Source organism: Molothrus aeneus, chromosome Z, assembly GCF_037042795.1.
Source record: "Molothrus aeneus isolate 106 chromosome Z, BPBGC_Maene_1.0, whole genome shotgun sequence".
Classification (NCBI taxonomy): Eukaryota; Metazoa; Chordata; class Aves; order Passeriformes; family Icteridae; genus Molothrus; species Molothrus aeneus.
Genome location: NC_089680.1, coordinates 30,993,512 through 31,019,555, shown reverse-complemented (window position 1 = coordinate 31,019,555; position 26,044 = coordinate 30,993,512). Strand labels below are relative to the sequence as shown.

Sequence of the window (26,044 nt, the reverse complement as noted above, 5' to 3'; positions counted from 1 at the left end):
AGAAGTGAAATGTCCCAGAAAACAACTCTGAGAAAATAAGCACTATTAAATACAGTTTGTGTTAATTCTATTTCCTTGCAACTTTGCCTTGATGTCATTTTCATGGCATTATCGCTTGTATCCTTTAAGATATGGCAAGGATTTGAAACCACACGCAGACCTTTATGATGGCTTTGTGACACGGTAGTTCCTGGAAATACTTAAAGCAGCGAGGTGCCTCCCTAGTTATGGTTTTCTATGCAGAAAATCACATTACATGCCTTGAGTTTGGGGTTATTTTTACTCTTTTTGTCAGAGTTCTCCTTGAAGTGTCCCCACGGCCGAGGCTGGGATGGGCGCTCTGAGATGCCCTTTGAGTTTATAGGACTGCTATGCTTGCAGCTCCCTAACGACCTTTTGTTTTATTTATTTTGCAAAGGTTGGCTTTTCTTAACAAGGATATTGCTTTAACAACTGAGATAAATATCAATAAAGGTAGGACAGATTCTTTTTTCAGTCCGTGTTGTTTTTTTTTCCTTAAACTGTTGCTTTGGATTTTGCTTGAGTCCATGTTTAAACTTGGGTGTTGCATGAAGTTCATATTTAGAACTGTGTGCTCTTTGATTATATTCTAATTGTAGCTCATATTTTAAAAGATTCTTCAGCATATTTTTAATATTTGATCAGGTTTGCTCTTGAGTTCTCTCTATTCTTCCTGTGCACTGTGGCTGAGAATCCCTGGTTTGAGAAGTGTTGGGAGCTATATATAGGGATATTGCTTTTATTTACATGAATGCTTTTTTGTGTATGTGTTTGTGCAGAATAAAATAAACGGATTCTATATGCATAACAGTTGTATGTAGCTCTAGCTGCTTATGGCATTTTTGAAACCCCAGTAATATTGTTAGTATATCCGTTCTCTTTAACATAAAAACTATGAGTTTCTCTTTAACGTAAAAAGTTTGAGCAGGGATATTTCAGTGCATTATGTTTAGTGTATCATTAAATACGTTCAGCATGAATGAATGCACACTCATTTAAGATTTTAAAATATTCCATAATAACTCCTGTAGAGCAGGCTACATGAGCAAGCATGTTTTAGTGACATAATAGTTTAATATTACTTCCTTGACATTTTTATATGTTCCATTTGACTTGCATCCTATAGGTTTTATTTCAGTGATATTTCAGACTTGGAATACTTTAAGTGACACATGGTGTTCTTCCAGATTTGGTTGTGTTCCTCTTTTTACCAGTTTGAAGATCTGAGTAAGCCATAATTTTTTATCAACCTGCCCTGAGTTAATTCAAATCTTACCTTCAGCCCATTGAAATCTGCAAAACTCCAATGGCTGTGATTTCCTAATGCTGAACCTTTTATAGTCGCTTAATAATCTTAAGTGAGGAGGGCAGAATCATCTCATTTTGAACTTCCCTGTAGTTGTCCACTGGAACTAAATCCTTGCAACATTCAACATACATGGGGCATGTCTGTTTGATTGTGTTCAGTTTGTGGAGTGGGAATTTATCTGACAGTTGAGTGGTGAGCTATGTCTCTGCAACTGTAATAGATTGTGATATTTTTAGCATTCTGCCTGCATCATATTATATTTAGGAAGTTTGAATTAGAATTTCATCATTCACAGTTTTGTGCATACTTATAAAGTAGTAATTTGGTGATGAGATACACAGTATAAATATTAATTTGATTAGTGTTTTATTAGTGTCAGTAACAACATCTTAGTTTTCAAGCATAGGATCCAAACTTAAGAGTTTCTCTCTTTTTAAACTTTTTTTGAGAGAAGATCTTCATTTCTATGGTCATTAAAGAAATGATGCCATCTAGGAGTATATTTTAGTCATATGGATCAGGCAGGTTACCAAAATTGCAGTTATTAGTTTAAAAAATAATAAGACGTAATCTCCAATGAAAAACCAGGGGTGGTCCTGGAACACTAAGTGAAATAAATTTCCACTGCTGGCTTGTTTTATTAATTTCTATTTCATTCATGTAGATTCAAAATCTAGTATGATAGACTATGTAGCCAGTCAAATCCATTGCATATCAGAAGTTTTGATGCATGTAGCTCAGTTACTGAGTTATGTAAAAAGTTATGGAACCATGGAAAATTACACAGAAATAAAAACAATCAAAATTATAATTACTAAGGATTTTTTGTTTTGTTTTGTTTTTCTAGGAGCTTTTTCTCCAGAAATCTGTTTTATACAGAAATTTGGTGACAACACATATTATCATAAGGCAGAACAGACAAACCCAATAAGTCCACCAATGGTAATGTCTTCTCTAAGCATATTTAATGATTAATTATTGATAAACCCACTGGGCATCCCCTTGAGGAGGTCTGGTGGCTTACAGCTGAATTGAACTTCATCTTGTCAGCTACATAGCACAGAGTCTGCAGGAATGTATCAAAGTGTCTTCTCTGGTATTTCATGAGATTATAACCTTTTAAATTTGGGGAACAAGCCCAGGACGAAGATGAAGAAGTTGTGGAGCACAGACTTTTTAATACATTCCTTTCGGGAGCTGAAGGGTAATTGTCTGGGTTGACTGTGCTAGAATACACCCTGGTTTACTCAATATGAAATTAGCTGTGGTCGAGTGATTGAAATTGCTTCTTTCAAAAGGAATTGATAACAATCCAAAATGTAGAATAAATTGTCTGCTTGTATGATGATGGGGTAGTTATTTTACTCTATGGATAATTCTGCATTCCCTAATCTGCTAATTAGCCAACCATGTATTTTTTTGTATTAATGTATTTACCATGGTTGGTAGCTTGCCCATAAAACTTCAATTCACTTGAGCAATTAGCTTTCCACCTGCATATGGCAGGGTCATGAAACAATTAGAGACAAACAGGTTCTCTGCTTTTAACTGTGACTGTTACACTGTCTTTAGCTGGATTCACCAGTCCAAAGCCTAGGTATGTGTATCTTTATTCGGGTAAAAGAGAGTTTTTCTAAAAAGAGCTAGACTGCTTCCTAGATGACAAAAGGTACATTGAAAGAAGACATGCTTTTTACTGAAGTCAATGTTTTACAGCTCATTCTAGAATTGAAAATAAATTTGTCTCAACTGGCAGTGTGAGAAACAGTGAACAAAATCCAAAAGATGCTGTTATTTCAAAAATTTTTCTCCATAACATTATTTTGCTCCTTGAATGTCTGAGGGTTGTCTTGACTGAAGTTTATCATGATTTTCTAAGGATGAAGGGAATGAGAGAAGTGCACATTTGCTCTTGCCCTTTCCCCTCTGGGAGATGATCTGACTAGCTGCTTCTTAACCCTCGCCTTTGGCTTCCTGGTTCTCACCAGATTAGCTATTCCCAAGTCCAAGGACAAATGCCCAGTCCACTAAAGAAAAAGTCAGAAAAGCAAAGAAACCTAGTATTTTTCACCAAATAGTTTTGGTAATTCTTAGTATTTTTTGTTTTGGTGAAACCTGTATAGCAAGACACTGGCAGCTTGGTCATGCACAGCTTGGGGACAGTTTAAAATTTTAAGCTTTTACTGAATACTGTAAGGAATGGTCTTGGCCTGTTGTCTTTGATACCCATATGTGTACATAGCACCAATGTGGCTCTTCAACCGCTTCAAGAGCCAACATGGAACATGCTATTATAGAAGCTTTCCTTCTGGTTTGTCCTCAGAAATTATCATGTATGAATACAGCATATATGATCACAGCATGTGATTTGATATGAGGTTCCTGCAGAATAAATGGCTGTGAATGTTTTTAGGAAAAGTAACATCTGTTCCAGTTGTTCCAGAGAGTCTTAGCTTTCTTTGTACTTCAGATGGGTTGTGGGAGACTTATGATATGCAGTCCTGTCTTTGATTCCATCATGTAAAAATTGTAATTAAGAATTTTCATCTACCAGAGATGCAGTAGACATATATACAGATTTTGTAGGATCCAGGTTCTTTTCAACAAGTAATTTTCATTATCTGTTAACATGGTATTCTACCATGTTAACAGATAATGAAAATCAGACAGATGTAATAATTTTAAGTTTGTGCTTTCCCCTTTTTTATATTTTTTTTTCTTACAGTGTTTGGTGAAGTGCACCAAAAGTTGTTAGGTAACACCTAACAGCTTTTAAGCATTAGTCTTTTTTTGGAAAACATCCAGAGTCCCCTCATATATAAATAAGTGCTCAAATGAGAAAAACTACTGAGATTTTGCAGGAATTTCTTCACTAAAAATGAGGGCAGGATGAAATACTGTTCCCAGTATTCAGTCAGTGGCCAGAAGTACAGTTTGTGTAATGTATATGGTTTGAGAAGATCTCTTAACCAGTGACCAATACACTGATTTCGCTTAGAACCTAATTTTTTAGCAGACAAAACAGCGTCTTTATCTGAGTTGTAGTGGTAGTTTGCTGATGTTTTAAAGCACCTCTCTAATCAATGTTATCCAGTTAGAGAGGTTTAGTAGCTGCTCTGGTGTTGTCCTGACCTTGCTTGATCTCTGGATAATGTTCTGTATAAATATTCAGGCTGACTCACCTGAAGGGTCTATGTAAGCAAATAAATAACTTTCTGGGAACTGTCTAATTGCCATGTTTTGGAGTTACATCAGTCAATAATTGATGTGCAAACTAAAAAATCTGTTCTGTTCCAGGGAGCCTTTTAGCAGTCCTACGTCCTGCTCTTAAAGCAATTGTTAAGGTGTTTGTTCTTGCTGTGTGGCTAGTACCTAGTGTAAGCCAGAGAAATTGTCACATAGTGTCCACTCCAAGGTGTTCTTAGAGTCGTCTGGTGCTGTTAATGTTGTCCACTGTAAGTCAATGATTCATTTTAAAATTGCAGCCAGTGTGTGCATAGTCCACTAGTAATACTCAGTCTTAGCTAAATGGTGCAAGAACCATTCTGCAGTTCACTTGACTATCTTAATCATTCCTAGTTTGCCCTAGACTTTGTATAAAGGCTTCTTTTTCCATACTGAGGGAGATCTCTGCATTATTGGCAAAGGTACGAAAAGGAGATCCGAGGTCTTTGTAATAAGGAGCTGGAATTTGGCTCCTGCTGTGACATCAGGGCTCTCCTTACTCACCTGTTCTTTCCTGTGTTGGTTTGTGGTAGCCCTGCCACTCAGAATTGGCTGATATGCAAGTCTTGAAGTTCCTTAAATATGGAATTTATAGGGATATTGAGAGCAGTAAACTAAACATGACAGTGTTTGGAACAGCACCCTGTCTTATTTAATGAAAAAAAGTTATCAAAGAAAGATTGAAACTGTGAGTTGAAATTAAAAACCTTGTGTTTTGGTTCTTTGGTCTATAAAACATGTTAAGTTTGGAGCAATTGTATCTTTGTTGCAACAGTTTGTTTTCCTTGTGGATGAATGTTTTATTCTGTAGTCTTTATTTATTTTTCAACGTTTTTGTCAAATAGTACAAGTGAAAAAAAGGTTTAAGTGGAATGCTTTTGTTTCTTAGTAGCAATGTATGTAATAATTTGATCTAAGAATTCCATTTCCCAACTAAATTAAAGGAAGAAGATAAGCCTGCAATTAAACTGAGAAAATAAACAATTAAGTACTTACTAATTAGTTATGCTTTTTCTTCTTTCAGGTACTTCAAGAGGCATGCACATATGACCAGTCTCAATCCCTACTGAAGTGAGTATAGTGCATCACATAGGAATTCCAGTCAGGCATAATGTAATTAAATAATCCTGTTATACTTCCATTTGTACATTATTTTATTCCCAGTGTTCTGTTGAGGAACAGTTTTCTTGTTTGCTTAGTAAAGGATCTGTATTTATGTTGGCAATAGTTCAGTGTCCAGTATGGACCAAGCGGTACTTGGATTTATTTTTGTTGATGGTCCTACCTTAAATAGTTTAAGAACATAACCAACAAGAATAACAGAACTTGGGGAAAACCTTAAAAACTTGTAATAAATAATATTAGGCTTTTTGTTCCTGGAAACTATGGAAAGTTTTCAGTAGAAGATAGATTTATAACACAAATATAGAAAGAAGTAATAAAGAAGAGAAAAGGCCATTTTTTTTCACTTAGAGAACAAATGTGTAAACATTGCTAACTCCACATAGGAAATCCAGAAGTCTTATTTATTGCATGTCCTTGCAAAGAAAGGACCTCTAAAATAACTGCAGCTGTTTCCACAGATAGCAGCCAATTCAAAGTACTGTAAAAATGTTCCTAAGATGAGCAGATTGCAGTTCTTTAAGAATTTTTTTATTGTATTATTTAATTCTAGGGATTGGATAAACCATTCATCACCTACGCCTCATTTTTCATTAAATTCTGCAGCAGAGGAACAGCAAAATGATTCTGTAGGTATGTTGTATTTGTACAAAACTAGGAGTTTCTCCAGCTGAGGCAAAATCATTTGATAAAATAATTTGATAAGCTGAAGGTGAGTATCCAGTTAAGTTTATGCAGAATCTGACTATACATGTTTTTTACAACAGTTGTTCAGTTTTTATAGTCATGGACTGCAAGTTCTGTTTTTGTAAGTATTGTGTTAGGATTGTTGGAAGACATAACTGTATTCTCATGCCAGTTGTATGTATCAAATTTAAAGTTATTTCATTGCTGTGGAGTTTTCTGACAAGGGTTACATGCCACATGATGCCTGAATACCTTAAAGATGTGTAAGGTAAAAAGGTCATGGAGGGTTCCTACTTGCTTCTTTCTAACATACCCAAGAATCAAAGGCATCTGTAAGAAAAGAGAAACAAAAATGCTATTGTTCCTCAGGTCCGTATGGCATGTACTGCTACTTAAGTTGTCCTTCCATTCCTCAGTGTTCCCAAAAGTGCAGAACTAACCCATCTGTTTTGCTGTCTTCCACTTGAGTTTATTTTTGGTAATCCAACAGAAAAACATTCACTTTATTTCTGATTAGGAAATTGCCAGGGAGTCACATGGATGTTGAAACAAGGTGATGAGATCAGGGGGTTTGGGATCATCGCTATCCAGAGGCAGTAAGGTATTGGATTGTTTTAGCAGTATTGTCTAACTGCACTGTAATTAGAGAGGGCAGAGGCTAGGTCTTGTCATGTGAAATTCCGTCTGCAATTCCGTCTGCTGATAGTCTTTGGAAACACAGGACTCTAAATTACAGTGAAGAAATGTGACAGAATAGCTCTGGCATATTATTTGGTGACTAACAGAGCCTAACCAAAGATTTTATTGTTAGTTCCCATTAGGGGAACATGACTATAGTAATTTTTAAGGTTTGAAACTTAAGCCTCAATTAGGGAATTATGCCATTTTTTAAGAGATGATAAGACCTTTCATAAGTGGAAAGTAAAACTGAAATATTTTTCTATTCTCCTAAATTTAGATATCAAATTGAATGGATTTCAAAAGGATTCAGAAGAAAAGGTAAGCAAGCACATAGCTATTTACACTGACACTGAGCACGTTGAAAACATCTTTAAAGCTAAGCTTTATTTTCTGGTTTTTTGGTAAGAACTGTAGTTGCTAAGCTTGCAGTACCCAAGGGTAGAAGCATGGCAGTGAAAGTGAGGTGGGAAGGACATCATCATGAGACAGAGTCTGTAAGGGCTGTTACTTAAGCTTAAGTAATGAAGACACTCAGTAGCTTAAAATGTTCCCCACCAATGGAAGCTATGAGACAGGCAATGCATTTGGATGATCTCTGAGGAGGAAGAGGTTATCTGTAACTGTCCTTTTGTTTGGGAGAGTCTTACTTGTGGTCAGAAATAGGTAGTTAGCAGAGTTTCTGTTGTGAAAGACTCTGCTTAATGCAGAGTCCTATCATTATGACTGTGTCATCTAGTCCCATTGATTTGTACCTACAAATAAAAAGTTAGGGTTCTATATAAATCAGTTTTACTTGGCGTTTTTCAAGGATCCTTTTTTGAGGTTTATGTCAGGGGAAAATCAGTTCTTGGTAAAATTCACCAAAGGCAGATTTGAGACCAGTATTGATACCAAAATTGGACAGATAGTAACTTTCTAACACAGTTGTGAGTATTGGAGAGCAGTCATTCTTTACTGCAGCAGTGGTCACTTGGAGGATGTGTTGAATGTAGCTCAAAGTGATCCTTCACTCCATTGAGAGCCCTCAGTGTCGGGTGAACAGGCTTTATCATACATACCAATCCTGCATTCATTAGCTATCCCCCCTTACTTGATGTACATCTATTACTTCATCTACATAGTTGCACCCCTTATCAGAAGTCTTTGTATGTGTGGTGGTTTGACAGGAAATGTGTTTTTTGGGATGCTGTGTTTTGGGCCAATGGATATTCAGGCTTTAATATTGGCATTTAACCTGGCCATTTAGGACATGGATCCACCTCTGAGAACACGGGGTTAAAAGCAGAGCTCTCCCCTGGGAGGGTTCTTTTGGGTTTCCAGCGGGAAAGAGTTCGGGTCTCTGCCCCGGCCCAGCTGCTGGCTGGGCAGGGGGAGGGGAAAGCCATGTGGCCGGGAGAGGTAGGACTGAGCCCCGGGGTTGGAAGGGTGGAAGAGAGAGAGAGAGAGAGACACCGGGAGCCATCGGGCAGCCCCCCCTGAGAGACACAGAGAGAGAGAGAGACACCGGGAGCCATCGGGCAGCCCCCCCTGAGAGACACAGAGAGAGAGACACAGAGAGAGAGAGCCGCTGCCTGGGACTGTAACCTTGAGACTTGATAAACACGGGCCTGTGCCGGCAGCACGACTGAGAAGGAGATGAAGGGGGGGTTCAGCCGGCCACTTGTAGGAGCTTTTAACCCCTTTTTGGAGAATGAGAACTTTACAGAACATTGACCTCTCCTAGAAGATAGAGTGGAAGATGAGGAAGGAAATGGGCCAGTGTGAGAGAGGTCTGGGCGAGCGAGAGATAGTAGAAGAGTAGAGAAGAATCCTAGTGGGAAGAGATGATGGAGTAGCTTTTGCTGGACTCTTTTTGTACAGCCATGGACAGAACCATGTTCCTTGTGACACAGAGACTGCATCTAGGGGGAGGCAATGGCCACAGACCCAAGAGGGTTCAGTGTTGGTGCCCCTCGGCCTCAGGGGGTGAAAAAATATGGGGGGGACAGGTGTCCCAAAGGAGAGATTGTGGGGACAGGTGTCCCAAAGGAGAGACTGTGCCTTTTTTGGATCGGGACAGAGCATCCTTAAAAGACAACCCTAGAAGCAGTTCTGGTCCATGTTCAGTGGTGAGAGCACTGGACATGAAAAGGAAGAAGTCACAATGGCAGATGTACTCCAGGCAGTGCCACGAGTGACACAGAAACACACGAGGCTTCAGCTGTGTTTCCAGGGGAAGCCCATGGCACAAGAAGGACTCCTCTCCTCTTGATGAACTGAGGATTGATTGTCTAAAAGGTGGTGCTGGACCGAGAGTTGGTGATTTGAGGAATAGATGCATTGCATTGGAAATTTGGTGGGGGGAGGAGGAAATGTATTTGTAAGGTTTTCATTTTCCCTGTGTGTGTTCCTTTTATCTATAGTTGTAGAGTAGTTAATAAAGCTCTGGTTTTTTTTTTTTTCCTTTCCTAAGTAGGAGCCTGCTTTGCTTATTCCTGGTCACATCTCACAGCAGAAACCAGGGAGAAAGTATCTTCATGGGGGCACTGGCATTGTGCCAGTGTCAAACCATGACAGTATGGTTCTTTGGCGTCTTCTTTGAGTGTTTTCAATGTCCTTTTTAGGTGCCTGTTCCTTGACCCCTACTTTTGAGTAAGCACAGTATCATTGTTTTACATAACCTCTGCTTCATCAGTCTTGCAGAACTGAGCTAACATCCTGTTTACATTTTGTATGGCTTCTGTTTGCCTAAGTTACATCCTTAATCTAGTTCTCCAAGACTGTGGTGTTCTATTCCTCTGTCCTTATCAGAGTAAAATGCTGTTCTTTTCTACTGTCCTTATTGCTCATGTCTTCCAGCAAATATGAGTGATGACAGGGTAACATATTCCATCTCAGAACAAAGGGGGAAAAATGAAATCTCTAAGGATATTATTTTCTGGAAATATACAGCTATTAATATAAAACTATAAGTTTATTAAATGAAACATTCTCATTGTACAAGGTTAGTCCCATAGAACAAACTCTAAATGCCTTGAAACAGAGATTTCCTATTATTAATAACCTCTGGAGAATAGGCAGATTGAATGCATTGGGAGTATCTCCAGAGGAGATATTTTAGGAGCCCAGAGTAAGAAGGCTGGAAATAATCACTACAGTGGATTTTGCTTTTTGGATATTGGCTGATGTGGCCCTAAGCAAGGTCTGAGTCCTGCAGAAGGATCTTTAGTGAGATGAACCAATGACCATCACAAGCTTCCATGTATTATTTGAAGCAAGGTCAGGACAGACACCTTGACAACCAGCAGTGAGTCACTGAATAGTTTGGTTTTGTGTATCCCTGAAAATACAAAATCTATAAATTACCATCTGTGCATAGAATTCTGACACCTCACAATTAGTCTTGCTGAGTTTTCTTGGTTTGATGATGTAGCAGCACTGATTTCTGTTGTGGTTGGTCTGTCAATAGTGGGGCCAGTACTGCTCAGTGTCTTCATTAGTGGCCTGGAAAGTGGAACATACAGTATCCTCAGCAAGTTCAGAGATGGTACTGGAAGAAATGACTGATAGACCAGACAGTTGTGTTGTCATTCATAGGGACCTGAAAAGATGGGAAAACTGGGAGGAGAGAAATCTCATTAAATTCGTCAAGGGGAAATGCAAGAAGTTCTGCATCTGGGGAGAAGTAACCTCAGGCACCCGTACAGCTGGGGACTAGCTGACAGGAAAATAGCTCTGCCAGAGAAAGACTTTGGAATCCTGGTGGACTCTCTGCTCTTGTGGAGCCCCACCTGGACTTCTGTTTCTGGAGTTTTGTGAACATGTCACATTTAAGGGTTGAATTGCAGTTGATTTTGAGGATTTTAGAATCTTGCAAAATTTCACCCACTCTTCAACACATGCATTGAGCCTTTTTCTTAGGCTCATACATATACATGCTGTTTATACCATAGTTCTTCAAGTAGAGAAAGTTATCACTAAAGTCTGGATGAATTAGAGAAGTGGTGTAAAAATAAAATGTAATTCAATAAAGAAAAGTAAGAAGTAATCAGTACTTAGAAACAATTTGATGCACATATAAAAGATAGGAAACAGCTGGCAGGGGAATAATTTTTCAAGAAAGAATCAGGGATTTAAACTAGCTTGCAAACTGAACCTGGGTGTATGCAGTCAGATTTCTGCCCTTACTGCTTTATTGTGTGTGAGCTTTATCTAAATCATGTCACCAGTGGTTAAGGGTTTCTTGCATTGCCTGGTATTGCCACTTGCTGGCAGCAAGACTCCAAAAATGCATTGAAAGAGATTTTCTTAGATCCAGTATTACTAAGTACAAACACTATTATATAGAAATGTTATATAGAAAAAATATGATTTAGGTCTCTGGAGGCATCATATTTTTTTTCTGTGGAGCATTTAAGACAAGGATGGGGAAAAATTAGAAAAACAATTTCTTCATGTAAGAAAGGGTGCTTCTGTTGAATGTACCTCAAAGTGATTAGAAAAAACAGCAGTACTAATTTTCCGAGAACAGTTACGATTTTGTGCTCTGTACTCAGTGTGGAAACCACACCATACAAACTTCTCAAAATCCTAAGGTTTTGAACTGAAGTTTGTGAGACACAAATCCTCTGTATCTGTATTGGATCGACATAAACATATAATCAAAAAGTTATTGTGAATATGTTTGCTTTCATTATTTCGGTGTGACAGAAATTTTGGGTGACTTTCTTTTAAAGCCTTATAACAACCTCAGGTTATTTGCTATTGCCATTGGTAATGACATAATATCTTTGACTAAAACAGATTTAGTCTCTTCTGCCCTGGATTTTCACTGCTATAGAAGTCAACAGCTGAAGTTGAAACTTCTTTTGAAACTGAGCTCTTGGTCTAAATCTTGTTAGTATATCGTATGAAGGAAGGCTTTGAGTCTTCTAGGTTTTGCAAAAGTTCATAATAAATATACACATGCATAAAGAAAGAGAGATGACTTCTGAAGTGAATTTTAGTTAAATGCTTTTTAGTAAGAGTTGCTCCATTCTTTTTTGTAAACTTTTTAAATTTAATTTTTAGATATCACGAAAATTAAGTAATGAAGATTGCTATCCAGAAATAAGCCTCTGTCTACATGATCCTGTGGAAGGCATAATAACAGTTCAAGAGGAACAGACACCAGAAGATACAATTCCACGTGTTTTAGATTATTGCCACAGCACCTGCATGACCATTATTGATGCAGATAACACAGTAAAAGAGCATTCCCTTAATAATGATACAGATCTTTCACTGTCATCCCTAGGAAAGATTTTCATGGATGTATTCACTGAACTGAATATAGAGACTAGTGAAGGTGACATCAGTGATTTGTTGAGATACCCTAGTGATTCTGAGAGTCTTAAAGTTAAAAACCCATGGCCTGACAAGTTAGAGTGTCAGGGTCATGCCTGTTCCGTTGATCCATCAGCAGCTGAGAGCAATGATGCCCTGCCAGTAGAGCTTGTGGTGCCTCTGAATGCCTTGTCAGGATCAATGGTACAACCTGCCATTCCTCTGGTGCCAAATGAGAGACAGCTCAACGCCAAGGAAGAGCAGCTAAATTCAGAAACCAGTGTTCTGCAGGTAGATGATGACTGTACTCAAATAACAAATGTGATGGAGCCTCAACTTGCTGCAATTCAGGTGGAAGAAATAAATGCCTTCACAGGATCTAACTCGCAGAGCACAACAAATGAGCAAGTATAACCACAGTTTAATTCATATTTGAAATTTTATGTTTATCATAAAATATTATATGAAGCATCCAAATTACTTGAAAATGGGAATCTTAGTAAAGAATAAACTAGCATCAGTAATTTGCATGTTTAAGTAATTTCAGTTGTTTTTGTTTTAAAAGTCCAGTACTTTATTTCCTGTTTGGATGTATTCATGTTATGAAAATAGCTAAGCTTGCTGGGATGGGAAATCCTAGAGAAGTTAATTTATTGACTGATGTGGAAACCTAGAATCAGCCTGGGTTTTTCAGAAACTCCTAGACCGCCTGTACATCTTCTGTGTCTCATGTTCTCTCCAAAACACCATTCTGTTATTTCATTGTAGCATACTGATATATACCAGCCAATTCCATCTCCAGGTTCCTACGGCATCCTGTTCTGTTTATGATACAGGCAATAGTGTGCTATTTTCTTTTGTCATAGTTCTCACTGCTGTAAACACAAATGCTTTGCAAGTATTACAAAATAGATCACAGCTATGTCTTTCCTATAGACTAGAAAGATTAGTCTGTGGGGATTTTTTACACGTGTATTTAGAAATGGTATTTATTGTATTTAGTTCTGCCTATGCAAGACATACTGAAAAAACTGAGGTATGTGTTTATGTTCTTGTCTTTCCCCGAAGAAACCAGTATGTACGGATAGAGCATATGATCCTTCCTGTTGCTGCTTGTGCTGTGAAGGTGTTCTGTAACATGTAATTTCTGTTCAGTAATACCAATGCAAAAATATGGAGAGGAGCATGAAAGGAAAGCCATAGTTTCTTCCTCTTTAGATTATAATTAGGGAAAGAGAAGGACAAATATGAGACACAGATTTACGCTGCAAACTATATTAAGCATCTCTTGTAAACCTGCAGCGTGATTCTATGTCTGTATTGTATTCGAATAATCTGGAGCTGCTAATCAGTGATCAGGCATGTAAAGCTGGCTATTTAAGGTAGTTATACAACCCACAATGGCATAAAGCATCCAAAAACTATGAGTTAATTCTGTCTTTTCCTGGTAGTATTAACTGAATATATCAGCACATAAATGTGGCACATTAAATGTGCCACAAAGATGGCTAATTTCAAGGTGCTGTAAGGTCTGTAGGCCAATTGTCTCAGAACCATAGCACTTTACAAAGCTCTTTCAGTGATGTATTGATTTCTGAAATTTGCAGCACAGCTGTGTGAAGATTAATGTATAGATTTACTCAAAATTGCAGTTAAAATTGAGAGGCAGAGTCTTGTGGAAATGGAGATCTCTACCCTCTTGTCAAACAGCAATCAACCTTATCTTTTCTTTGTGCCTTTATCTGTTGTTCTTAAAGGCAGAAGGTAAGGAGGCAAATTACTAAGAAAAAAAACCAGTTAATTTGTTAGTAACCGTTGAATTGTAACAGTATACTGTTCACCGTGGTTTTTTCTCACCCTTCTTTCTTCTGAGTATTTTTGTGTTGAAACAAGTATCCAAAAGAGGAGAGTCTGTACTGACTTGTAGATGCAATCAGGATGCTGGACATGCCAGCATCCTGATTGCATTTACATGCTGGATATTTTAGTATATGGTCTCTTATAAAGCAAGTGTGGCTTTTTTTTTTCTTTGAAATGTTTTCTTCTCCTTCTCTAACCCTGCTCCCAATTGCAGATGTGGATCCATGGAAAGTACAACTATGATAGTTTTCTAAAATAATATATTTGACTTTCCCAGCTGCCATAACCATTAATGCTAGGAAAGACCTTTGGGATCATCAAGTCCAATTGTCCAGCCATGAACCACTGTGTTTACCACTAAGCCGTGTCCCCACGTGCTACAACTACCTGTCTTTTGAACATTTCCAGGGATGGTGATTCCACCACTTTCCTAGTCAGCCTATTCCAGTGCCTAGCCACACTTCCAGTGAAAAAAGTTTTCTTCATATTCAATCTAAGCCTTCTTTGGCACAAGTACAGGCCACTTCCCCTTGTCCTATTGCTTTTTACCGGGAAGAAGAGACCAGCCCTCACCTCACTACAAAGTCTTTTCAGGTAGTTGTAGAGAGCATTAAAGGTACTGATAAGAATCCTTTTCCTCAGGCTAAACGACCCCACATCCCATGTTAACTTGCATTATCTCTTGACTCAGAGGCACCACTTCTCTGAAGGCAGTTCCCCTCTTTAGTAACGTCTCTGCTAAATATGACAAAAAAAATAAATCAGTGTATTCTCCATTTTGTTTGTATCGCAAAAAAAGACTAACCTGTTCTCCCACATCATTGTGAAAGAATTTCTATGCGTGTGTGCTGAGGGTGTGTCCTGAAAGCTTTCAGCATTACTCAAGTATGTAATAAACTAATTAAACCCAGGTTTCAGGAGCTTGAGTGATTCATGGCAGCATGTCCCAGTCATATAGCTAAAACAGTGAACGAACTCAAGCAACTCCAATTAACTGCCATGCAGTGACCTGTCTTTAGCGTGGGATTAGAGTTAAGTCTCTGGTATATATGAATCATTTAGATTCCCCTTTGCACAACTTCAGATGAGGTGAATCTCTCTCTCGGCGTAGCTCTTCCTCTTTACAAGTGGTGGGGTAATGAGGATGCCTAGTGTCATCTACATGCCTGGCTTTTAGAAGGTTGAAGATAAGTGAAGTGAATCTCAGCTGTAGTGGCTGTAGCTCGGGGATGGTATATCTTTAGAAATAGCTGCTCAGCTGGGAGTTACTGAACTTCAGGTGAAACAGGGATCTCACTTTGTGTAAATTTTTTAGGCTTCTGCAGCAGTGAGATAGTATGGGCTATCTTAAGACATCTCAAGCATCATCTTATTTTTTAGGATGGGAGCTCATGTCCATAGGAAACTGAAATTAATCTGTTGTCATTTCAGATGTCCAATCAAATAACTTTCAGATAGAACAATTTTTGTTTGCTGTCATCCACCCTAGATTTATATTTGAAGTTGTGACTCTGAGTAGCCTAATTCTTTTGGTAAATTCTGCCAGGACCACATTGCATGGCATACTACTTCAGCATTCCCTCTCCTGTGGCAGCCTCTGTCTTTCATACCTGTAGAATTCCAGTTATTCACTGAAGCAATCCCTCAATTCTCTGTGGGCGTACAGTTTAAAAAAGAGTGTGCTTGGAGCTCTTTTATATATGGCCTTTGTTTTAACTTCATGTCTACCAGTTGCTTCTAATATTTCTTTTTTTGTCACAGCCTGTGAGTGGTCAGCAGAGAGAGGAAGAAGTAATGTCAGATTGCTTGGATGCCACCTTTAGTGAAAAACAAACTGGTGAGGGACGTTCATATTCAGTGAAGCCTGCAGCATATGCAGAAACAGCCCAAACAGCATCAAGGTAAGTGAGACCTCCTCAGGAAAGTACAGAGATTGTTTCCTCTCATCACCAAATTCTGGAAGAAACAGCAAGAATGGCTCACAGTGGCAGTATAAAAAGAAATGAAGCTAAGCATTTTAGGTATGAGAAATTTATGCATAATAATTCTTAAATTATTTTATGTATATTAATGTAATAGATACAATGCATGTGGAGTACTCATTTGTCATTTGAATGACTGTAAATGATCAAAGAGAAAGATTTTTACTCTTTATTTAAAGATCTGGGAGTTAGTTTCTCTCCTGATTTACTCCTTATTCAATACTACCTAAGTTAGCCTGCTATTACAGAGTTCCTTTTGAAATCAAATGTATTCATATTCTTAGCTCTACTATAGACATTGATTTATATAAAGAATATTTTTGTTGATTCTAAGCAAATGTCTTGTCAGTAAAATTCAGAAATCTCCTTCTGAAGACAAGCAGGATCTAGAAGCCATCATATGGCAAGAAATAATTCTGAACGAGTATGCAGAAGCTAATCAAAGGAGAAGGAGCAAGAGAATTGACAACAAACAGAGTAAGATACTCTATGTTTTTATAATACAGATTATTATTTGAACAACTATACTGAATTAAATATAATTCATAATTTTTCCAATATATTGTGGCATGGTTTTATTTTAAAAATATGTTATAAACATTCATTTTAATAATTAAAGTTATAGATAATTTCCCTTCTTCTGTAAATCCTTATATTAGCAACCTAACAGATTAACTTGTTTGCATAAGAATCACGAGATGTTTTTCAGAATGAAATTTTTATTAGTGTTTTATATGAAAAAATACAGTGTGTACTGAAAAGGAGAAGAGAATTGTTTTTGTGCAGAGTGAAAATGTAGATCCTGAGCTCCATTTGTTTTTCTTTCTGCCATGTAGTGTTGTGTGCAAAATCATAGTCAGAGCAGTGCCATCCTCAAGAATTTACCTATACAAAATGGTTTATTCTATTTTGAATGCTTGCTGTTGTTACCCTGTCTACAGGATTAGAGGGCCTTTACTACCACAGAGCACTCTCTTTTCTCTTTTGAAGTATTTTTATTTGAAATATTCTTTGTTAGAGACACAGATTGCTGTTTTTCATCCTTTGAAGGTACATGCAGAGAAGTTCTTGGCCTTGCAGAGGAATTTTGTGGGAGAATAAAGAATTTCTTCACTCAAGTCTTCACTCCAGCACCTTTAAGATTAGGTCTTACCTGTTGGATTTTTTGATTTTTTATTTTGTTTTGTTTTAAGTCCACTCAAATTGGGTTTTCTCATTTTCTTACAATCATTTAAACATCTTACAAAATTTGTAAGTATTTGAATTGCAACAGCTATGTTACAGATCTTAAAAAACATGAAGTCCACTTCCAGTAAACAGGATTTAATTCTCTGATGCAGGATTTTAATTATTCACAGTGGAAGCACCATTTTGATGAGGTTTAAAGTTGAATGACTAACTGCTCATCTATTTCAAATCAACTTGCTATTGTCCACTCAATAAACAAGGTACTGATTCTTTAGCATAGTTTCTGCAGAAAGACTTGCAGAAAGACTGTCTATAGAGGTAGCTTCATGGTAAACCAATTTAGCAAGCTTACCTCCCTTTCACATCAGACTTTTTAAGAGCCCATGAGTTATCTTAGTTTGGCAATTCACTCTAAAAACTGCCGCATAATAGGTTTTGGTTTGGGTCTGCATGTGGCACTTGTTTTGCACAAGGTCAGGTGCATGGAAAGCTCTAGGGAAGGCAAGTGGAAGTAGTGGGATATAGATCCCTTCAAGGAAGATTTTAATGAGGTAAAGTGTAGCATAAAACTGCACATGATTCTGTTTATGTCTGTGCAGTTTAATCCCTCCTGAACTGCTTGGCTGGTTTAGACCAGCTTTGACTAGTGACTGCTTGTCTTAAACAATTGACGTCTTACAAGGCTGGACAGCAGAGAGTGTTCTCAGCTGAGGGAAACCCCTATCTATTAGATTCTAAAAATCTACTCAGAATCAGGAATTTAAGAATGTTTGGAATTAGTCCAAGCTCACAGTGTATCACAGTGCACAAAACATCAGGCTATGTGAGTTACATCTCTAGAAGAACTATGGGTTTTAATGTCTATTTCTGGTGATACCAAATTGATTTTTGCCTTTTTTGCTTTTATGCATTCTCTATATTCTTTACACATATATATGTAGCATTGTAGCCCATTATTGTATTCATAGGTAGTCCTACTATTTTCCCCTACCTTTTCCCTACCATGGTAGGCAGAGAGACAAAATACATTCCAAAGGTTCCAGGCTGAGGGTCTAAGGCCCCTGTCCTATCTTGGTTTTTCCTGGGAGCCAAGGTTGAAACCAGCTCTTTGAGACACATTTTGTAAACAAAATTTCGTTCCTATCTGAGATGGGAGGATTCAGAAAAGGGTTGAACTGGGCAGGAATTACCTCACATCTTACGTCTCTAATTGAGGATTTTTGTCAGTTATGTTAATTTACTAAACTTATAAAACTGTATTCACCCCATATGGGGATGTGGATTTTCCATATCTGCCCCTGGAGGCCTCCAATAAAGATCAGCCTTTATATTATTGCCCAAACTAATATTGCCTTGAAAGTGTGTTTTTTTCATTTCTAGGTTCTTTAAGGCATCACTGGCACCTGGGTGGAGTTTTAGGTCCTGTGAGGCACACCTGATACAGTTTGTGGAGAGGAGCAATGTGTTTAGTCCTAGGAGTTTTTATAAGTAGATGAATTAATGGCCTAGGCCTGCACTATGTTTATCTTCAAATGATTCTCCTGGTCTTTCTTCCCTTCTTTCTTTCCTCCTTGTTTTTCATTAGAGGCAGTAGCCAGGATACTCTTCCCTACAGTTTTAAGGGATGTTGGAATAGCAGTACTGGTGAAGTACAGAGCAGCTCATCTGTGTATTGGAAATAATTTAAGCCAAGCTGAAAAGTGTGATGACTTCATAATGGGAGATAGTGTTTGTTTTGTTAAATACTAAACTAAACATTAAAAGCAGTCTCTTCTAAATTTTACTTTTTACATTTAGACCTCATATTCGCCTTTCATTCATTGCAGAAATGACTGAGCTGGTTGTAAAGTAATGAGAAAAGATAACCTGAGGGAGCTAATATCAATCCTAGTGTAAATACTTTCTCATGAAGCAGAGACTTTAAAAGATAGAAGAGTGAAAAAGAATGGTGCATAAATTTTACTTTCAAGAAAAGTTAAATTATTTAATAACTTACTAGTTATTGAGATGGTCACCTTATTATTATTTGAATGCAAAATAGTGATTTTATTATCCATTGGGAAGCAATGCACCTTGCAAAAATGTCATTAGAAAAGGTCTGAAGTTAAAACATTTCTACATGCTCTTATTTCTGTGTGTTTAATTTCAGTTGGAGTTTTCTTATGAAATTCACTATGACATCTTTTATTAAATGGCCTTATTATTCAATTTGTGATTTTTTTTGAGATTTTACTTTTTACTAGATTGATTGAACAATTGTTTCTTCAGGAAGCTTATTTACTAACTTTGATATAAAGTGAAGCCAAGATAAGAGAGAAAAGATACTTCTCTGTGCAACAGATCTTTTACATTATTTTTCAGAACGAGAAGCCTTTGTTAGGAATTCCGTAAATCCAGCTCGCCCCCTTTCACTTTCCACAATCCACAGGAGGAATGTGTATGGTGAGAACTTACTACATAGAGCTGTTACTCACCAAGACATAAACCTTGTACGTAAGATAATAAAAGCCGGTGGAAATGTAAATGCTCAGGATTATGCTGGTAAGTTGCAATTGTACTAAAATACTATTTTCAGTACAAATACCTGCCTATAACTAATAAAAGCATATATTATGAGTTTGTGCAGTGGACAAGACTGTAAATTTGTAACTGGTCATCTGATTATTAAATTTTTATTGGTTTAACTTAGTACTTGTTAATGGGAAAATATGTAGATCTAGTTATAAAAGTATACAAGAAGAGAAAACTTTGAGGGAGAAGTTAAGCACTTGAAAAAGTTACAAAGTGATGCAATTAGGTTTACGTGCCTTAGTTCAATGATTCCATGCATGCTTATCACAAAACAGTCATTAAATACAGTTCACTAAATAATCACTTTCACAGGTCCTAAAGTTGGGGGGTATTTTTTGTCCATTTCAGGGGCCATCTTGAGATTTCAGGATATAATTTTTCCTGTTAATTTTTCCAGGAACTTTGATTTCACCCTTTACATCTTGAGAGAAGTTGAGCACAGCTTTGAATTTTTAAAGTTGTGATTACTTGGTGTTTTCCATTTTTTCTTTGTCTTGGGCAGGGAAAAAATCTTGATAAAGAGCAACCATCTGTTAATGTTTTGATTAAAGCAATTGGTCTTATCCAGTTTTGTGGGTGTTACTCTGTGTCAAAGACTTCACTATGCCTTAATTATTACTTGGTTGTTTCAAATATAGGACTCTTCCTAATCTGCATTTCTCTGTCTCATCCATTAGTCTCTGAAAAATTTCCATAACAACAACAAAAAAAAAATTGTTTCAGACAGCTGGCTCTTCTGCTAGAAAACTTCATTCTTACAGTCTTTCCATATTGCGCTAGCAGCTAGGATTTCACAACTGTCCTGTGGGAAAGAAAAAAATCACATTCTGCAGTTATAGACTATTGCATAATGCAGGCATATAATGGACCAGAATTAAGGTTGAAATTCTCTGTCTTCTGGAATATATTGAGAGATAGATTGGTTCAGCAGCAAATCTCAGACTTCTATAGCAGAGACATTTGAGCTAACAGAGTGACTTGTAATATGTACTAACGTGTGCTGGAGGCAGAGGAGAAAATATTTTGTTGGTAGGGTTCAAACCTTGTGTTGACAGCTGAGAAGTGCTGATAGTGTGGGTTCAGCTGCAGCCACAGTAGGCAAGTGTACTAAAATGCAATGGTTCTAGATTTTGGGGTCACAGCTGCTTGCTTTTTCTGCCTTTGTGTATTTTGCTAGGCCACCATCTTTTCATCCCCCAGATTATGGCTGCTGGTTCTTTTGGTGCAAAAGGAGCAGAGCTGCACAAGATATCTTTTAGTTGTATTCCTTGAAAAGATAAGAGGTTGACCTGGCCCTGCTTCTTTTGCTTCTTTTATTTTCAGTGACACAGGTGTAATCAGAAAGACTTAACAGACTTGGGTCATTTTGGCACGCACTTTCGTCTTGGTTTCTTTGGGTCATTGTTCTGCCTCTGTGTCTCCTTCTTAAAGCTTCCCCCCAATGATTATCCATATCTTAGCCTAGTATTTTTTCCTTATTCTTATGCTATGGTACTCTGCTTCAGTACCTTACTGAGTTTTTGGGATCTTCTGTTATTTGTTTTGTTTTGGGGTTTTTTTCCTCCTTTTTATTTCCTGGACATCAGCATATAGGATATGGCCAGCATATTAAAGATACTGTCTTGTACTCTAAGGTTGAGTCTTGACTCACAGTGTCCTGAGGGATCTGAGAAGCAGTTACACAAAAACTTGTGTTTCTTCTTGATTTGGAGTATGCACAGTGTCCTTGCAGACTCATGTTGCTAATCTTTAGGGATTATTTATTGAATGTGTGGCAATTTCAGTTTTTACAGGTCTTATTACTAGATCAGGTAGAGTATACTTTTTATTGAGAGTGAAATTAGTACATTCCCCTAAATGCAAATTTTTATTATCTCTTTAATATAACAAACCCAGTTACTAGGAATATACAATATTCAGGGTTGGGTTGTGTGTAAAAGAGCCTCGAGAGTTTCCCTCTAGTGAAATTAAGATAATTTTGCTTAATGGGACTAAAACAATCTTATTAAGCTCTTTATTAATACAGTTATTTAGTATGTGAATTAGGCCCTAAACAAACTTGTAATAATGGAAAATTGTTGAAGATCAAGACTATCCATCAAAGTGATCTTCTGGAGGCCATGTTAGTTTCAGAGCTGGAAGTTAGGAAGTGGAAAATCCTCTGTGTGTTTCCCTTATGTCTTTCACCCTGCTTGTTTAAGGACCTGATGCATGGCTATGCTAAATCCAGTTCAAAGACTTGCATTCCATATTTTTCCTAAACAGCTCCTTCATAGAGTAGAATTCATGTGATATCTTGGGTTTTTTCCATATACCTGGGCATGAATATGCAATTTTACTAGGGACTTTTCATTTATTTGAACACTCAAACAATTCTTGGATGGCCTTACAAACATTTTTGTTTGCTAGTAAATACTTAATGTCTTTATTTTGTCACTTGTTTCTTACTTACCCTTTTCAGCATAGCCATGTAAATAAAAGAGTGCAGTGAAAAATTACTTTGTCCTTAAAATAGCATATATATTTTATTCCAGAAGAAGTTACTAAAATATGGGATTAATAATTTCTATTCTGTCCTTTCATAACAGAACTATCAAATCTAAACCTAATGTTGTTACCACAGCATCTACTTCCTCAGTAGCTACAAATTTTGCCAAAAACATGAGATCTCCCAACCCTTGTGACGTTCTCATAAACATTTCTTCATACATCTTACTGGAATGCATCAGTTTTTACCATTTCAATATACTCTGTGAAGTCTTCATCAGTCACTTCATCTAAAAGTGACATAAATTTCTAGAATTTTTTTCAACTGAATGTGATATACATGTTTTTTTTGTAGGCTTGACTGCGCTACATATAGCAAGTGTGGAAGGCTTTTATGGGATAGCAAATCTGCTTTTGAAAGCAGGAGCTGATGTTAATGCTACACAAAAGGAACAAATAACACCCTTGCAAGATGCAGTTAAGGAAGGCCATTATGAGGTATATCTGAATTGAACACAAAGTGTGATTTAGGAAGAGAAGTTATTGTTGTTGAGTCCAGAAGGTCACATGTTTTTGTACAGGGCTGGTCTTTTTAGATTATAGGTAAATTCAGGAGCTTTCAAGTCCTCTCTGCCTGGTTTCTAGTCAAACTGTTCCATGCTTAACAAGGTTTGTCCAAAAGGAGAAATTTTTTCTAACTGTTTCATACAATGGTTGTACTACTGAGGAGTAGATTGCTACTGCTTAATACTACTTCATTCACTGATTTTGTAGTCACCCTGCAGAGTAACTTCTGATTTGAGCAGTCTTCTGGACTATTAATGACATTTTTTTCATGATTTAGGATAGATGTCATGGATATATGGCAGGTCATCACAGTCATGCACACCCATGTGTTAACACAGAACATGGAGGATTATGAAGTCAGTCTTATATTTTGTAGGGTCTTAAACTGAATAATCAGTTTGATTTAATGGTAAAATTTCTTGCCAAATGCAATGTTTTCATAAGCCTGTGTCTGAATTGCAGATTCTCTTTCAGTCTGGTGGTGGTCACCTTCACCTCACTGTGCATATTCCTAGGGTAGCCCAAATTTGTGTAGGAGTTCTGTGTGTCCCTTTTATCTGCTGGCAGTTTTTTTCTATAGACCTATATGCTATATGCTGCCTAATTCTTCCTGATTTCCAGATTTTAAAGGGTTTTTTGGGGAGTGTCTAATAAGTGTTGTTCCTGAACATTTGGTCTTTTTCACAACTGAGATGAGACTTACTTTGTTTCTCCTGGAAAAGTCTGTCTGGAGCAAAGGGGAAAGGTGGACTTCTGGTTAATAATTTTTTCTGAGACTTGAGAGCCCCAAGAATAAATTGCAGCTTGTGCATGACAGACTGTTCCAGGTTCATGAAATATTTCTGAGTTTTGTGACTGTAACCTAAGATACCCATGGTTGTGGATGAAGGGCTCTGCATCTCTGCAGGTAATACTTACGGGCCAGCAACTTGAGTGATATTGGAAGAACACTGATCTCAGCTGTGTCACTTGAGGCACACCAAGATCATTCAGCCCAGAGCTGAGTTGAAGTAATGCAAGCTGTATATCTAGAAGGAATGGTACTACATGGTGGTGCTCTGTCTACTCAGTAGCAGTAAAATTGTCTTATTGTAGTGGTCTGTCACAGTCTATTTTGTTGTTTTTTAACTAGCAACAAAATAGTGATAGTGATTCAGTAATATGACTTTCAGTAACATGGTATTTGTAACTGTGTTTTTCAAAGCTACCTTCTCTGTGTGAACTTATTATTGTGGATTGGAAACACAACTTTTGACTACTTTATAATTTTCTGTACTTGCGATATGCAAAATCAATTTATTTCAGAAAAAATGGTAAGCATAGAAAAGATTTTCTATTGGTCCATTTAAAGGGGAGAGCACCCATGTGGTGATGCTCTCAATGATCCTGTTATGGAAGAAGAGTTCTCAGTGCTACTGATTGAAAAAATGTAAAGACTTGGGACAACTTGTGAAACCAAAAAGGGCTTTTGCTGCCAGCTGAACCCTTTTTATTTTTCTCTCTTGTTAGGAGAATGTATGAGTTAGGAAAACATCATTAACAATTTTCTCATTAGCAATCTGGTTAGAAGTAATGAGGGACTTGAATGGGGAGGTGAGGGATGTGAGTCAAATTCAGTCTGAAATGATAAGCGATGCTCAAGAAATAAATATAGAGGTACAAGTAAAATTACATTAATGCTGAAATAAGATTGCAGTTACCCATAGAAGCGAAATAATCAGACTGTAAATTTCCCATGTCTTAAAAAAGTATTTTGCAAAGGTTGATGGAAGATTTTGCTAGTGGTAATTTCTTGAGTAACAATAGATTCAGGCTTTATATTTGTACAAAAATCATAATGTTGGTAGCAAGACCATCTCAATGTGTTTCGTTTGAGCAGAAATAGCTGTCAAAACTTCCCTTGCAATCACAGGAGTCACAATAGACACATCTAGAGCACAGTTTATTTTCTCCTAAAGTAGATACCGTAGATGGATCAGCTGACTCAAACCCTAAAATCACCTGTTATTTTCTGCCAATTAAGAGCTATGGGAGGATGAATCCTTCCCTGTATCTTGAGAGACTTTGTTTCAATAGCATCAGGTACAATGGAACAATTGTAAAAATAACTGGAACAATTCATAGAAATAATAGAACTATAGGATAATGATGTATCTAGGGGAATGCTTGATGTGTATGAACTAAAATAAAGAGAGATTTGATTTTAGTTGCTTGTGTTGTCAAATATGAGAGAGAGAAGCCTGTATAAGGATTCTGAAAAATACTATCAGAAAAAAAAATATCTGAAGAACTGATTTTTCTAGGTGGCAAACTTATTACTTTGGTATGGAGCTGATCCCTTATTAAAGAATCAGATGGGAAAGTGTGCATTAGAGGAAGCTTCTAACCCATCTATGATGAAACTTCTTGAACGTTATGTGGCAAAATCCAGAAGATACTCAGTAGCAGGTAGGAAAGAATTACTCTGACATAGCATCACTGCTAAATGGAGAAATTTAGAACATCTGTTGGATTATATTTCCTTAATTACTGCTGGTACCTCAGTGGCCTTCATTGTCTGATGCCTTGCGTTAACAGTGAGCACTCCTTACCCTCCACAGTTGCTGTATATTCACAAAGTATAAGTGTCCAGCTCTTTCTTGGGCTGGAGTTAGCTTTAAAGTTGAAATGAGGATGTGGAACACAATAGTTATCTATCTATATGGAAGATGCAGCATTGCTTGACTTGCTGATGGATGAGATATGGTTTAGAGATAGAGATAAAATTAGGTTTTAAAATGCATGAAGTCTGAATTTTGAAGGATCCATAAGAGAAAAAATGGGAAACTACTATTAGATCTAGAACTTAGGGGTTGCTAAGCCTTAATTACTGATAGGGCTGGGCACAGGAAAATATTACTGTACGTAACAGCTAGTGAAGTTGTAAGGAAAAAGTTGGGTTACAGCTAGTGATTGGCTAAGGAGGGAGTTGGGTCTTGTACATTCTTGGGAACTTGTGAAATTGTGAAGAAATTTTGGAGGAGGCTGTTTGATCAGAATC

The 26,044-nt window shown here is 37.3% G+C and overlaps 1 protein-coding gene across 1 annotated transcript in view; it reads left to right on the top strand.

Moving 5' to 3' along the window:
• The window catches only part of ANKRD31 (ankyrin repeat domain 31), a 64,421-nt gene that overhangs the window by 438 nt on the left and 37,939 nt on the right, over positions 1-26,044 (top strand). The window contains exons 2-13 of the mRNA XM_066569350.1: positions 419-474; positions 2,178-2,272; positions 5,580-5,626; positions 6,231-6,310; positions 7,323-7,363; positions 12,095-12,757; positions 15,971-16,102; positions 16,142-16,230; positions 16,541-16,668; positions 19,741-19,920; positions 22,793-22,935; positions 25,308-25,452. Of these exons, the coding sequence (XP_066425447.1) occupies positions 419-474; positions 2,178-2,272; positions 5,580-5,626; positions 6,231-6,310; positions 7,323-7,363; positions 12,095-12,757; positions 15,971-16,102; positions 16,142-16,230; positions 16,541-16,668; positions 19,741-19,920; positions 22,793-22,935; positions 25,308-25,452 (1,799 nt within the window). The remainder of the gene's footprint in view (positions 1-418; positions 475-2,177; positions 2,273-5,579; positions 5,627-6,230; positions 6,311-7,322; positions 7,364-12,094; positions 12,758-15,970; positions 16,103-16,141; positions 16,231-16,540; positions 16,669-19,740; positions 19,921-22,792; positions 22,936-25,307; positions 25,453-26,044) is intronic.